The 16951-nt window shown below is 37.6% G+C and overlaps 1 protein-coding gene across 1 annotated transcript in view; it reads left to right on the plus strand.

Moving 5' to 3' along the window:
- The first annotated feature begins 220 nt into the window (after window positions 1-220).
- The window catches only part of LOC145666652 (uncharacterized), a 30353-nt gene continuing 13622 nt past the window's right edge, over window positions 221-16951 (plus strand). Inside the window, exon 1 of the mRNA XM_081734104.1 lies at window positions 221-405. Within this exon, the coding sequence (XP_081590230.1) occupies window positions 372-405 (34 nt within the window). The 5' untranslated portion in view covers window positions 221-371. The remainder of the gene's footprint in view (window positions 406-16951) is intronic.

The following is a 16951-nucleotide window of genomic DNA, read 5'->3' on the forward strand; positions in this document are numbered from 1 at the left end:
CAAGTTCAAATTTTGCGTAAGCTCAAAGGAAGGCTGTCAGATATCTGCTTGTATGTGGTTATAAGATTGGGGTGAGGGGGTGGAAGCGAAAACGATTAAAAATACGTTTACTAAATACAGTATTTGAACGGTTTGGATGAAGGGAAATTTTGTCCGGAAAAGGGAAATTCTGAAGCTTGTGAAGGGAAAAAGGCTCTGAAGGAATTGGCATCACTGATTGGCTTGATAAAACAAAGTTAAGGTAGTGAGTTAGGTTAGGGAGGAAGTTGTTTGGGAAGTTTCTGTGCTGTGTGTTGAGTGACATGATTATAACCGAACATGTGAAAATTCAAACGAGATGTAATTAGTTAAGAAGTGCGAAAATTCTGATAATGGTAATACCTTCCGCAATGGAAAACCAGAAAGGTACGTTCTCCTGAAATTATACACGAGTGAAAAATTAGTTATCAGTGGAATGTTCTTGATATAATCTCGAGTTAGAGAATCATATTTAGAGAGTTATTTGTAAGCAGATCCAGTCCATCCACACAACTTTATTTCGCTCTATAATGACTTTCTAGAATGCTTATCACTAAAATGCTCCCTGGACAGGATGGAAACGTCCGATACTAGTTTACATTAGTCAGTTGTAAGAATGGTAATTTTATGTTTAAAATTGAGTGAATACGTATGAAAGAACGGTGTCTACGACGTGCAGTTGCAGTTTAGGTAAACATACGGCCTTTGTGCCACAGTGTAGATGCATTACTTTCAGGTTTAAACACGTGAAAATTTTTGTATTTATCAGGAAATTTCCCGCAGATTGTTTATAGGGATCCATACATAAATTCATGAATTTGTGTATACTTCTTTCTCTCTGCTTTCGCTTTTCGTTACTCCAGCAATCATTTTTAAGGTTACATTTGTATTCCCGGTACAGATTCACTTTAAGAGGTCTTGTGCCAAAACCAACCAACCAGTGCTAGGTGGCCACTAAAAAGTACGAATGCAGTCTAACGAAAAAGGGCCGGAGCGTAGCAGGGTTTCCCAGCGGTAGTGAGGGAATGCATTCGTAGGGAACTGGCGCGTCAGCAATGGTGTGGACGCGCGTAAGCGAGGATTATTGTAAACCGTTGGTATCCCTATATAAGGTAGAATATGTAACCTTCACTGTTAATCACAAACATTTGTTATTTTTGTGTTTCTTTTGCTCTTCCCTACATCAGGATATATTAGTGCGCAAAATTAGTGCCTTAGAACTGTTAAGTATTGGGGGCAAGGTTCCAGATTACTGGTCCCCCTTCCCATTGAGCAGTAATAAAGGCAGACGTAGTTTTTATTCGGCATTTTTGTGTTACCAATGATGGTAAACATCAATTGAAATTTACACTCCTTGTTGCAAACTATTAGTAACGCAATAGATAAGACCTTTTAATGAAATTATGCAAGTTTTCGAAAACTGTGGAGAAGGGGGGGGGGGAGAAAAATTGTGTTTCTTGTGATGTTCACAGTCATTAATGAATACCAAATATAAAATAAAATCCACGTTGTCATTTGGAAGCAAATAAAAGTTCTGCAAAGTTAGCAACACTGCCAACCGAATTGCATCGCCCTTACACACGTAAAAATCATCATATTAATACAAATCAACTTTCTGAACTTCATCATGACTAACGAATAGTTTCTGATTTAACGCGAAATATATATTTTATTTTCCATTGTCGAGAACCGATTTTGGGTACCGAGTTGAAAACCTTGTAACTCGTAAACGAAGCGGAATTCGACTGATATTTATAGGAACTTTTCTACTTGATTTGATGCCAGGATTCATCTCTCAAAATGTTCATACTGTTTTTCAAATCGCCTTGTGTATAGGACGTAAATGCGCATAAGAAATATTTATTTATTTATTTATTTATTTATTTATTTATTTATTGAACAATTTCCCAGATACAGCATAACTTTGCCATTTTACACAGGGACATGCTAACAAAAGAAAGAAAAAAAACAAGACAACAATAACAACAACATAGAAAAAAAGAGTGTAAAAGTAAAACTATTCCGTCAAAGCTCGTTTAATTGCTCTTTCAAACACTAGGTAGCTCGAAAAAATGTCCACATCAGTTGTTACTTGATTATAACTGTTTGGTAGTCTATAAAAAAGAGACCTCTGTATAACAGCCAACCTAGGACGGGCAAGATGGAATAGGTGGGTATTCCGAGTGATGCGGGAAGGGACACGTAAGGATAGTTCCTGAAGTAATATTTCCGATCTTAAGGTTCCATTAACTATTTTATGTAGATATTTCAGGTCAGAGATAATTCTGCGTACTTCAGGAGTCTGAATATTAAGATGTCGCAAGAGCTCCTTCTTAGATAATATTCGAAGTGCAGGAACACGAAATCGGACTATAGCAATGAAGAAATTGAGAACAGAATCAAGTCTGGAGAGATGTGTAGGTGCTGCCATGGCCCATATGGGAGAGCAGTATTCGATCTTGGGCGCTATTAAAGTCTTATAAAAAGTTGCTAATGAAGGAACAGTGCGTAGTTCGGTGAATCGATAAAGAAGTCCCAACATGCGCATTGAATTCTTTAGTATTGAGGAGATGTGGTCAGAGAAGGTGAGTTTTGAATCAAAGATGACACCAAGATCGTTATGACTAGCAGAATGTGTGATAGGGGAATCGTTGATATGGTATGTGGAGGGAACAGGAGACTTTTTCAAAGTAATAGTAATACTGTCACATTTCTTACTGTTGAGTTTCAAGTGCCACACTTCACACCAGCCTGTAAGGTAATTTATGTCTTCCTGTAGAGCAATTGTGTCATGGAGACACGATATTTCTCTGTATAACTTACAATCGTCAGCAAAAAGCAGAAGGCCACTAGGTTGAGCTGATAAGTGCGTGTAGAGATCATCCATATACAGGACAAACAGTAGAGGCCCAAGTACACTCCCCTGAGGCACCCCTGAGATCACGGGTTGGGGGTTAGAAGTCGCCCCTGAAAGAACAACTCTCTGTTTACGGTCCTTCAAGTAGCTTGTGATTAGAGAGAGAAATTTGCCATGTACATTAAATCTATTGGAGAGTTTATGAAGAAGATGAATGTGACTGACAGAATCAAAGGCCTTCGAGAGATCAAAGTAGATAACATCTAATTGAGTATTGTTATTCATACATTTGACTGCACAGGAAAGAAGAGTACTTAAGTTTGAGAGACTTGAGCTGTTCGGTAGAAAGCCGTGCTGAGAACTATGGATGTAAGGTGAGGTGAATTTAAGTAGCCTGTCTTCAATTATTTTTTCGCAGATAATTGATATTACAGATAGAAGAGATATTGGCCTATAGGAGGATACATGATCTTTAAGTCCTGATTTATATATTGGGGTCACGTGAGCCAGTTTCCAACTGGTGGGATAATACCCTTCCTTGAAGCATCTATTGAATAAGATAGATAGAGGAACCGCAATAACTGAAGCAGTTTTGTTGAGAAAGAGAGGACTAATTTTATCAGGTCCAAGTGATCTATGTGGAGATAACGATAGCAAGAGAGCCAGAACTTCGCCCGGGGTGGTAGAGAGAATGGATAAGGTGTCCGAACAGATGGGGTGGAGAGGGGGGAGATGGGTTGTAGAGGAAAGGGAAGTAAATGTTTTGCAGAAGTAGTTATTGAAGAGGTCTGGTCTTTGATCATCACTCGCTTCAGTATTTTCATCTTGAATTGTTGCCGGTATGCCCGGAGATTTTGTTCTAGATTTAATTACAGACCAAAAGACTTTAGGGTTACTAACAGTAAAATCACCAATTGAGTCCATGTATTCAAAATATTTACGTCGCTGTACCTTCTTGGCAAGACTTCTAATTCTAGCAAAGTTTTTATATGTGTAGTCACTCGGATGTGATTTCCATAGAGTCCAGGCAAGCTTTTTGTTTTTAAGAAGGTCACGAAGTTCATTGTCGTACCAGACCGGAAACCTGTTCGATTTTGATGCTTTCACCGGCACAAAGTCCTTTATGGCTGAGTGGACAACGGATGTAAATAAGTCCACAGCGTCGTCAACAGTTCCTACCTCTAACAAACACCAAGGAAACAGTTCAATAGCCCGGCAGATGTCACCCCAGGGGGCTTTCTTCCATAGAAGTTGTGACCTACTTTTGAGGGGCTGGTTTGTAGTAGTGGAGGGGAGGAAATTGAAAGAAACATCCAAGGAATCGTGATCCGAGGGAAAAAGATTTCTGCATGGGACAACACAACGAGGTTCTAAGTTAGAAAGAATGTAGTCAAGATTGCTATTATTGCGGGTATTATGCATATTATGTTGACCTAGACCAAGTCCATGAATAAAATTGTCCATGAAATAACTGTCGTTTCCATCTTTAGCGACTCCATGCTTGCTGTCCTGCCACGTGATGGAAAGGTTGAAATCACCCAATAGGATGACGTCACCGTGTGACAACGCATGTAACAGTGAGTCATGGCAAGCTCCTAAGATGTGCTGGGGGGTGTTCTTGTGCGGCCTATAGAAGCATCCAATAAACACAGAACGACGCTTTGGAATAAATACTTCCACCCATATAAGTTCACAATCCCGTTCGAGATCCAGTCTTCTCTTGCTCTTCCACTTATTATTTACACAAATCATCACTCCACCTCCACGAGTTATGCGGTCTTTACGATAAATGGTGAAATTATTAGAAAATCTAATTTCACTGTCGTTCACTGATTCATTCAGCCACGATTCGGTCACTGCGAAACAATCCAGTTCCCTTATCTCACCTAGGTTCAATGAGCACTCAAGTAATTTGTTTTTAATGCTACGAACATTTTGATAATATATATTGAAAGCATTAGTGTAATATGGACAGGGTGGGCCAGGGTTTACGTGAATATCACCACAAAGGAGGAGAAAACAAACGAGAATGAGGCACTGTTTTTTTGCTTTTGACTCATACCTTGTCACAAAATCACTGGTAGTTCCTCCGTCACTGTTAGCAGTACCAGAGAGAGCACATTTCCAAGTACAAAAATCGAAATTTCAGTAGTTAATTGCGAACGTTAGGGGCTGTAGCCGTATAAATGGTTAATGGATATTAAATACTTAGGTGGCATAATTGCGACAGCCACTCCAAGAGTTCAGATTTGAGCCAAAATGTCTCGTCACGATATATCAAAGGCATTCAGGAAATAGCTCGAATTAGTACCCAGCACTGGCAAGTGGATTCCTACATCTGACACACCGCCCTATAAAAGGAAGTATATCATTTACCGATATATCTGAGGACATTCACTGAATTTGGAGTATGTCTCATGCTTTAGAGAGATCTCCTATTCCAGGATGATATCCTGTTCCCATATGGCATGATACATGCCAAATTCCACTGAAAAGAGATCATCTTGAGAAGTCATCTGTAACTTTCCTTCGTATGGTAGACTTTGACCCATCAAGTGAGTCTTGCATCTACCTTGATGTTCGTGTATGATCATGCCCTGAAGGATAATGCCATTCCAATACTGACATGGCACTTTGTGTGCTAAATGTGTATTTATATGCTGAAGATGAAGATTCATGTAATAACGATCATGCGCTCTGGGCAAAGGTTTTTATTTTCATGAAATTGAATATTAGTTGAATAGTTTTGTAACGTTTCATATGTATTTTGAACATGTTATTGATTTCAATGTTATTTATGTCTGGAAGGAAATCCATAAGGAATGTAATATGCTACATATACGACAAGAAATAAAATTTCAGTTTCACATCTGAAATAAACACTTCTGCAATTTAGTTTTCGCGAAATATTCAAAGGTATGTTACCCTCATAAACAAATCGCAACAAAAGCCTGACCAGATCTTACGTCCAAAAATTAAGTAATATTGCTGAATTTCAGTTTCTGCTAATTCAGAAACCATTAAAATATTTTTGAATATTATATTTAAAAATAGTTTTTTTTTAATTTTAGTTACAAAATTTATTCCAGTGCGAGCGGTCCCGGGTTCGATTCCCGGTGGGGGCACTCGGTCGAAAAAGTGTGAAAATCTACCATATCCTGTTTACGTCTGTGTGTCTGTATGTATGTACGTTCAGAAAACATTTAGTCAACAATAAATCACGTAAAAGATCACATAAAGTCGGGGCCATGGATAAGCGACTATTTTTCCTGGAAGAAGGAAGACTTTCCTCTACCCCCTGTGGCTTAGTAACCGCAAACTGCACTGGAGGTCGCGAAGGACTCAATGATGCCAGATTTCTAAACTGAATGAACTGGTTCCTCTCTGTTTTGAAGGTTTCCATTCCAGATTGTCATATGGGAACAGCAGAAGTAAAAAAAAAACTTGTTTTTTAGTTCAACCTAGACACAACTTGCATTATGTTAGTATTCGAAAGTTTTCGATAAAGTGATATGTTTATTTATTGCCCATAAAATATCTGTAGGGAAAATGAGCTAACCAAGTATCTCATTTTTTAAAAACGGATTCTATTTTCTTCAGGATGGCATTTTTTTAAAGGAAAAAAGTGTGGAAAGGGAAAAATTTACGCACTTAAAAGGTAAATATTTATTCTCAATTTCTGCAAGAGCCTAACTTTTGGCGCTATAGTTTACAACTAAAGGCAGGTAGTAGGGTGATTTTCCTTTCTTCCCTTTATAGTTTTCGGATTTTTGCAAGCCATAATAAAATGAATCATATATTTGTAAATTTAAGCATGATTTTTTTTAAAGTTTATATATATATATATATAGAAGAAAGAAAGAAAGTATGTCTTACGTCTTCATCCACGATTGAGTAACAACACCAAAAGAAGTTAAAAGTTAAAACTTTTTTTTTTTTTTTTTTTTTGGTATTGTTTTGCAAATTAAAGAAACGAAGAGAAGGAAGTAAAAATCTTAGCTTGGAATGTTTTCTCAAAAATTTTCATTCCTTATAGAACGCTTCAATTTATTGTTTATGACCATCAATGTTTTTCACGGTTGTCAGTTGGTAAGTTGTAGTTCTCTACTTTCCCTTGAGATTTTGTTCGAAGAAATTGTAGTATGCTGGTGGTGTCTACGTATTTTCTTGCTGATTGGAAATGTCTAATTTCTTTCGCCGGTACCAGATGATAAGCGACCTAGTCCTTCTGGCCAGAAAAGTCTAAGTAACAAATAAAAGGATCATGTACTTGGAAGTGAAGCAAAGCAGAGGAAGCAAAACATGAAAGTTTCAGGGGGCTGAGGGTGGTCGAAAGGGGCTCAAACCCTAGCTACCCCTAGCTAGGGTCTGGTTTCGATATGAATATTGGTTAAGAAATCCGGGCGATGTGTATCTTTTTTAATTAATGCTAATTATTCAACACTTATCCGCACAAAGGATTTAATTTTCTTATTACTAAGTGCAAAAATTGGCGTACATTACTCTCAAAAGTCAAGGATATAAAATTACTTAAAAAACGAGAACATTTTCGAAAGAGAGGATAAAGAATTATTTGAGAATCGAGACAAGACGAGACTTCTTCAACCTTAACAAGACGTCTCCTCTCGTGGACAACACTAGTCAAGGCTGAGTTAAATAGTTTTTGCGCGTCCCAAACCAGTGACCTTACTTTAATCAAAGAAGATCACATATCGGAATAATATAAAATAATTCTAAACAACATTTATTTAATATCACCAGTTTATTGGCTTCAATGATGAAACCATAGACCCAGCCCACGTCACTAACCTTAGGATACGTTTTCATGTAAGATACTTGCACTCAACTGAATTACATTGATTTCAATACAAAAGTAAAGTATTTACAGATATCATTCTCAACAGCTTGTTTTCAATTTTATTTTAAGTTTCGGTACTGACAGATTTATCAACCGAGTGCTAATCAAATTTGCAATTTTGCTGACATTTTTCACTAATCTTTTGTTTCTAATTACCTGAGGATATTTCTTTAGTAAAACTAAAATTATAATATTATAGAAATTGACTCCATTTCCCCTTCTCAGGAACAGAATTAAAAAAAAAAAGAAAGAAAGAACATCCGAGGGCGCGGCCTGTAATATTTTTTTAATGAGAAGTGTATGTGCTGAATGTTACGCCTTCTTAAGCGAATCCTCACATTCGGCATTTTCTAAACAAATAATCGGAAATTTGAATATTAATAGAAACCCCCTCTTTTCTCCTATAGGAGCGAAGTTTTTGCAATGATTGAAACGTGTTTTCTGTTAGAATTTATCCCTTAGTTCCATCTTCTTAACTTCAAGAATTTATGATATATTCTATTTTTAGTAAAAAAAAAAAAAAAAAAAAAAAAAAAAAAAAAAAAAAAACTCTCTTTGTCTCCTATAGGACATATTTTAAAAATTGTTTTATTAGCCCTTGCCTTTTGACAAAGGAATATTCTGTACAAATCCATGTTTCTATCTATAATAGTTTGAGTAAGGTATTGATGAGTAAGTCACTTTAGATATAATCTTTTTTAATTTTTTAAATAGTGTATATATCTTTTTAAAAACTCATAAATAATTCGTGTTCAGTTTTGGTATTTTCGCCCTATTTGAACTTTGTTGGCACTCGATCATAACATTTTTCTTAGATCACTTTTTATTACACAATTCACGAGTCAATACGTTTCTACTACGGTTTTCTCAATGGCTCTCTCTAGAAGAAAGAACATATGGTGTCCAGACATTTTCAACAAAAAATGTGACAACCTTGTTCCTCAGCACGTGCAGAAAACACTTTTGTGGTCATGCTTGTGGAAGGAGCTGTTTCTTACGAAGGGTATGGGTAAGGGTCGCTTAACGGTGGCCGCGACTTTATACAAACAGGGCACTGGACAACTTTTTAATGGTTGAATTTGTGAAGTGCCTCACATTTAACATGCAATATCTTGCAAATGGTACAGTAAGGGACACTTCTGGATGGTACACTTTTGCCGTAAGTTTCCATATGGGTGTACCATCCAGAAGTGTCCCTTACTGTACAAGCTACCGTAAAACTCACTACATCAGTGAATTTCCGAGAAAAGTTTGTATGAATTTGAGTGTCACACGCACCTATTCCCATGTGAAAAAACAAAAGTTGAATCCAAGATGGCGACTGGTGTAGATAACAGGTGTCAGAGAAGCAGTATTTCATCCAATTTGTTTTGCATATGCCCACATTCATGTTCAGTTACATCTAAAGAAACTAAAAGCAATTTTGTGACCAAGCGTTTTAGTAGTGTGTGAATTCCGGATATATGAAGGCCCATAAATATGCAAATTACCTGTATGTGCCGCTAATATTAGTACAATACACTTTGGGCTGCGGAAAACTTTGCATTTAAATCAATTTTAGATGAATCCCGAGGGGACACTTCGCGAATGTACCTTGTAAGTGATTGTAAAAGTGTTGTACGGCAGTATCAGAAAATGTACTTACCATTTGGTTTTAAGTCGACTGCAGGAGATTGCCTACGCCTTGAGTGTGTCGTTTGTAGGGAGAAATTGTCCTATGAAGGGATGGTACGAAGCAAGATAAAATGTCATTTTCATAGTGAGCATGCCAATTTAAAAGATAAACCGTTGGAGTATTTCAAAAGAATCTTGTCTCAATAAGCCTACCAAATCAAAATTTTCACAAAGCAAGTTATTATATCGGATAAAACACATGAAGCAAGCTGTTCTGTGGCTGAAATAGTTGCTATGAATGTGAAACACCATACAACAGCTGAGTCTGTAATTTTATCTGCATGTTCCGAAATTTTAAATTATCATTCAATCCTTTCGACAAAGCAAACATGTATAAAAATTACCTGCATTTGTGTTTTAAAAGTACAAGAGATTTGTTTATACGTTCGTTATTTAGTGATCTTTATTCTTAGTGAAAGGTTAGATGCAGTTTTTGAAAAATAAAGTGTATTTTTAATAACCTGAACCCTATACTTCATTGCAATTGGTTTCTATTTTTAAATTAGAACGATAAATAAGCATAATGATTTACCACGGGGAAAAATCAGTGATCGAACTTTCTCCTCTGTGAGAAGGTGGTCAGTGATTACAGAAAAAATTACCACGGTATTTTATATTTACAAATAATAATAATATCGATGAGTGTGCCGCGAGAATTTAAGTTACACCCGTAGTGTGCCGCAATTTGAAAAAGGTTGGGAAACGCTCTGTTAACTTACAATTGGCTGCAATTTGTATAAATTATATACACTACCTACAATTTGATTATCTTATCAACAGCTATGGAGAAAAACACCTCCACAGGTCATGTGTTGGTCAGAAAATACACAAAATTTCAGAAAACTACTAAATTCCATTATGGCGACAATTTTCCAATATTGCGGCCTTATGACAACAGTAGCATTGGTAAACTTTATTTCATTGTTTTTATCATATTTTTTTCAATAAGAAACAACTGTCAGACTTTCTGTTACAATTTGTTTGCGGTTCGGTCAAAATTTGACTTATTTTTACCCGACTAATAATTGCGATAGGAATTGGCGTGGGGACATGAATGAAAAGAGGGTGCAGTAACCAAAAACATAGGGAATATGAGAAACAGCTAAAAAGAACATGCACATGAGGAGAAGTGCATACTAATCAGCATGCAAAGGGATGTGCAACTTGGAACAGTGGGCGGCCCAATCACAGAACATTGAATGGCGTCGAGGGCCTCACTGTAGGTATATCATTTTTACGACAATTGAATAGTATAGTATTAAATGGTGGAACATGTTCATCGTAATTTACATCACAATAACACAAAACAACTGTTATATTGGTAACCAAAATACTGTATTTACTCATTAAAGAGAAGCAGAATAATGTATTTAGAACTTTGTCGGTACATCTAGCAGGGTTTGAAAAAACCCGGGCTTTTTTGAAAAAGCCCAACCCACCTGGGCCCATATGGGTTTTTTCGGGTATTTTCGGGTTTAATCGGTTTTTTTCGAAATATTTCAATGTCTTTGGGCTAAAAGTGTTAAAATGTGATTCATATTTGTAATTTGTATTTCAAGATTGTCATTGTCACAACTTGCAACAATTTTCTACTTACTGCTGTTTTGAAAAAATGGCCACCATTTTGAAATTTTACATTCGATCGCCGAGAAAATCTATACAGCAAATTTAGCATATCTCGTGCTTCCACCATCAAAATTTCAACTTAAAAGATTGAAAATTGCGCTTCGTAGCGTGGATACTCGCTGTTTTGAAAAAAAATGGCCGCCATTTTGATATTTTACGTTGGTATGCCGCCAAAATCTATACAGGAAATTTAGTGTGTCTCGTGCTTGTATTCTGAAAATTTTAGCTTAAAAGGCCTAAAGTTGTACCCTGCAGTGTTTGTGGTTGAGGCAGACAAACGAGTTGAGTTGATTTTGTGTTTAACGTCCCTTTCAGCAGCGAGGCTATATGAGACGGGACCTACTGATTAACGTGGAATCCGAACCACATGAGCACCCTCCGAGAAGCAAACCCGGGTCCCACGCCGAAGACGCGTACACTAACCGCATAGCCATGAAGGAGCTCGGCAGACAAACGAACAAATGTAGATCAAGTCATCCAGAAGCCTGACTGACGTTCGCCAAATATGAATACCAAAAGGAGTCTATTAATTTAAAACAAAGACACAATTAATGTTGTATGAAATAAATAAATGTTTTAAAATGTCTTATATGAAATTAACATCTTCCAGCGTAAATAAACCTGACATATATTCTCCATGAGAATACAGGGCACCTCAGATCCCCCCTTCCTCAACTTTCCAACACAATGATATGAACTGTAGTCTGGTTATGAACAAAAGTATAATAGGCCACGGTGGCTCAGTGGTAGAGAGTTCACCTCTAGCGCACATTCAGAACTCAAATCCTTTTATTATTATTATTGTTATTATTATTTTCCGGAGAGGATCCGAGTTTGCATCAAGTGCAATGGAAAAGTAGCATTGCAAATTTCGCTCGCTATGAAGTCGAACAGGGTGGTGTTATAACTTCCTCGAAACTGTTACATGCAACAGCGTACTGTTCATTCACTAATTTCAAAATTCCCAGCCAATGTCAGACTTTTCGAATAAGCTGATGTTGATAGCAGAAATGGAATGTACTTAAAATACGGGATATTTCCCTGTCCCGACAAAATTTACGGGGACGCAGGACACTCGGGCCCCAAAACTGGACACTCCCGTTTTTTTACGGGACGTATGGCAGGCTTAAGCGTAAAATAAGTAGTTTTATTGTTGAAGTATCCATTTCCGATCCTTCTGCGTTTAATTTGGGAATTTCCCGAGCACTTCTTTCACGGCGTGTACATCGAAACTTCCACTAGTACGGAAATTTGAACTCAGCACTTGAAATAGTAAGCGTTACATAGTCTTCGGAACTCCGAGCATTAAGCTTCTTAAATTTGGCAAGAATTTTTACGCTATTGCTGGTGTTGATTCCACAGAATGCTTATTTGAAAAGTAGCAACAAATGACTGAATTAAACTGTTATTGTTGGAAAACCAAATTTTAGTTGAAAAACCTTGTGTTTGACATCAAAGGTAAGAAATAATACTAATAGTTTTTGAAGGGTAAGGAGAAAAAAGAAGGAATGTCACAATAATTCATTTTCGAGAAAACGGCGTTTTAATATTGAAAACCGCGTAATAAAGAATAGAGTTAGTCAAATCTTTTGCCCTGTATACATGAACATTTCTACATCTACGCATGCATGGTATATACAGTTAAATAGTACCAAGAGTCACCAACAGATAGGACAAAACACCCGATAAAGCACACACATGGACATTCCTTGTTTTTTCCCCTTACCCTTCATATGTACTATTAGTACCGGCACCTATGACCTTAAACCCGTCAAACGTATGAGTGATAACGTTCCTCGGTGTCGCCAAGTCGATGAGCATACTATTCACGAAAAATATTTTCTAAAGTACAAAATTGCTTATTTTACTTCAAATAGGCTATAAGCATAATCCATACATTAATTTGTTCTATAACTATCTTAAGCTAAGGTGTTTTTTTTAAAATTCATTTAGTGAATTCAGAACTTTATAAAGGTCTTATGTTCAATGTTGTTGTATACCTTAACGTGAAAGCCTGTAATTCGCCCAAGGAAAGTGTAAAATCTGATAAAAATCACTTACAATGTGATCACCGTAGTTGTATCAATAATATACTAACAAATAGGTCAAAAACCCAGGTGGGTTTTAAAGTGGGTTTTTTCAGGTGGGTCCAACCCGAAAAAACCCACCGGGTTTTTTCGGGCTGGGCCCACTTGGGCAAACCCTGACATCTAGCAATCCTTATACCGAGGAAAATTCTCCCAAGTACCTGCGCTTGCCAAGTGCTTGTCTTCAGGGCGCTACCACGTTTTGCACTGTGTGATCGTTGGAGAATTTCCAGTTCACTCTTAACAGGTTTTGTAAAAAAGAAATATTATAATAATTATTGTTTTCAATAACTGACCAGCGGGCCGCATATGGCCCGCGGGCCGGCTGTTGCACATGGCTGTATGTACAGATAAACCAAAATAACGTTATACTGTGGTTGATGTAACATCAACTAATGGGTGGATTGAAATAAAAAGGAAGCTTGCTTTCTTCGTATGCTGGGAGAGAAATCGTCCAGGCAACCCAGAAGATAGTGGCACCGAAATACCAATTAATTTCGTTCGAAGTAAAAAGCAAGGAAAGCAGGCATTGATATGAGAACGCCTTTCCTAAAACACTCATTTGCTTGGAATGTAGTTATAGGTGGTACTGAAAAAAAAAAAAAAAAAAAAAAAAAATTTGCTGGGAAAGGCAACGAAACTAACGAAATTGTGAAATAATAATAATCACAGCTTCTTTTTGGTTACTACCATTACACACAACCTTATACACACCATATACAGAAAGCGTCTGTTCCAGCCAAGATTCGAATACGGGGCTCTGTGATTGGAAGTCTATTGACGTAAACCTTCCAATCACACAGACTAATACTCAAGTATGCGGGAGTCTCACAAATGTGTAGTTGTGTTTAATTGGGGTAGTGTCTTAGACGACTTTCCACCTTCGTTGGATTCAAGTACACAAGCAGTTAACCTGTGACGTGCAACTTACTAGAACACCGAGGTGGCAGAATTTGTTCTGAAAGAAACAGATTGCAATCGTCGTATATTGTTACACGCGCCTAGGACAGAAATTCTGTGTATCTGTAAGACATTAGTGAAACAGGTTATCTTTAACAACACGAAACACAAAATGTGCCTGACACAAATTGAATCACTTGCTCCTATAATAAGTAACATTTTGGCCCGATTACAGTGCAGTGCTGTGGTTTTTATTCTGTGAGTGGTGTACTATTTAAATTTTGTGATTCGAACGAAATGGTAGTAACGTATTCAGTGCTACAAGATGAATGAGACTCGTTTAGTGAGCTAGCCGATATGCACCTAATTTATGGATGTGCTGAGGGTAACTTGTTGGCAACACAACGCTTATACCGTGAGACGTTTCCAAACCGTTGGGTTCCAAATGATCGGACATTTGTTTCCATTGATAGACGTCTCAGGGAAACAGGTAGTTTCCCGTGGAAACACGGATCGTGGAAGACCACGTGAAGTGCTTCGACCTGCCGACGAGAAAAGGATTCTTAACCAAGTAGCACGGCAGCCAGAAATCAGCACACGTCAAGCAGCTACAACAGAAGGCGTATCCCACAGTATTGTTTGGCGTTTGTTTCGTGAACAGCTGTTATATCCATGGCACTTACAACATGTACATGCTCTTGAAATGAGAGACTATTGCCTACGACAAAGATCTTGTCGGTGGATACTTAAGAAGTGCACGCGCAACCCAATGTTTCCGTCCTTCATTCTTTTCACATATGAAGCTGGCTTTACGAGAGATGGCGTCGTAAACCTACACAATCGCCATTTCTGGGCCGAGGAAAATCCGCATCAAATTGTCGTAGGTCGCCACCAGAGACAATTTAGCGTAAACGTGTGGGCAGGCATAATCGAAAACCAACTTTTAGAGCCATATTTCTTCCCAGGGCGTTTATCTCGCGAGCTATATCTAAGTTTTCTACAGCATGAACTTCCACAACTTCTAGAGAATGTACCTCTGGAAGTAAGATGTTCTATGTGGTTAATGCATGACGGGGCTCCTCATTTTCAGAGGCAAGTTCACGAACATCTTGTTGTTGCATTGTCAAACAGGTGCATAGGAAGGGGTAGTCAGTATGCATGGCCTGCTCGTTCTCCCGATTTAAATCCATTGGATTTTTATTTGTAGGGACACGTTAAGGAAGTAGTTTACGCAAGTGAAATTCATGATATAGACTATCTGAAACAACGTATCCTTATTTAATCTAGTATTGGGCAGTTGAAACAACTAGTGCGAAATCGGGATTTGTTTCCATGGAGATAAGACTAAATACGTGATTATTTATCGGCATTTCTTATAGTGAGAATCTGAGTACGCTTTAGCTTCTTGGCTTACATCCGTGAGTTGTGCTCCATTTGCACTCGAAACTGGGACTAATTGGCCACAAATGCAATGAGTCTGCTGACTTACTCACGAAGGACTCCTGATAAAAATACATTGTACTGTACGTACTTGTTAATATAAGCCTAATTGTCAAGTCATTTCAGAAGGACAAAAAGAAAACAGTAGCACAAGTGAAGCTATTATACAGAATTTATATATAATTCTGGGAACTCCCGCCTTAGCCATCGAGAAAATCCTGCTATTGTTTTAAATGCAAAGCAATAACGGGAAAATCTCGTTATTGCTTGGCATGTGAAATTTTAAGGTCATCGTATCATAATACGCTAAAACTGAGGTATTAAATTACAAATTTATTATGTAGTTATCATTCTATAAAATTAAAACTCAAATACAGTCCAAGCTAATGTTGGAAGCTACGTAGGTAGTCGTTAAATTTTGCCAATTTTTATCGATATATTTAAGCAACCTTGGCTTCTTTATAAAACAGGCATTCAGGCATGCAGAAATATATAATTTGGTTTTGTTTCGTATGTTTAGGCTTAACATCCTTATGTAATACCGATCAAGATTCGTTTAAAATGACATCAGAACCGCTACTTGGTTTATACTTGAAAGAAGGGTTGTGGTTTGACGGAGAATTGAACATGGAACGTCTTGATTTAAAGGTGAAAAGGAGATAAAACTAATGCAGATTGTTTGATATGTGGAAGCGTCACTGTGAAGTTCACACGATTTAAAGCCTTTTTTGTTCTTTTTTTCTTGGTTTAAACCAGCCAACCCTGATAATCACGTAGAACTGTTAGATTTTTTAGAACTCAAGAAAAAATAGTCAAATCTGAAAGTCCTAATTTTCTGTATATGGACTGTTATGGGGAGGAACTGTATATTTTTATCAGGTCCCCCACTAGATATATACCTGTGAAGTGCGAACTTTTTCACTTTTCTGAATTTTTAATAATTTCTGTGAAAAAATGGGGACACGTCTAAGGGTTGAAATGTGGTGAATGAACTCTTCTACCAGACCTCTTTATCCAGAAAAGCTCAACTTCCTGATCATTTGCCTTCTTGCATTAATCGTCTGCTCAACTCGGAACTTTTAATATCAATGACCTACTTTTTCAAACCTACTTTTGACTCTGCTAAACTTCATGGACGATAATGGCTGATACATAGTCTTAAAGCTTACACTTTGCTAACCATTTTGGTTTTTGTTCCACATCAGTAGAACAGCCAGGGGCTTGAGATACTTCAAATTCGATAACCCCTAACAACACTACCAAATGGCACATCTTCGAAAACAAATATGGCTGCCATTCGAAACGTAAAGTCGCTAAAGAGCTCCTCCGTGGCTAAGCGGTTAGCGTACGCGCCTTTGGCGTGGGAGACCCGGGTTCGATTCCCGGCGGGAGCTCATGTGGTTCGGATTCCACGTTAATCAGTAGGTCCACGTCTCATATAGCCTCGCTGCTGAAAGGGACGCTAAACTAAAATCAATCAATCAAGTAAAG

Source organism: Thermobia domestica, chromosome 12 (genome assembly GCF_964235325.1).
Source record: "Thermobia domestica chromosome 12, izTheDome1.hap1.1, whole genome shotgun sequence".
Lineage (NCBI taxonomy): Eukaryota > Metazoa > Arthropoda > Insecta > Zygentoma > Lepismatidae > Thermobia > Thermobia domestica.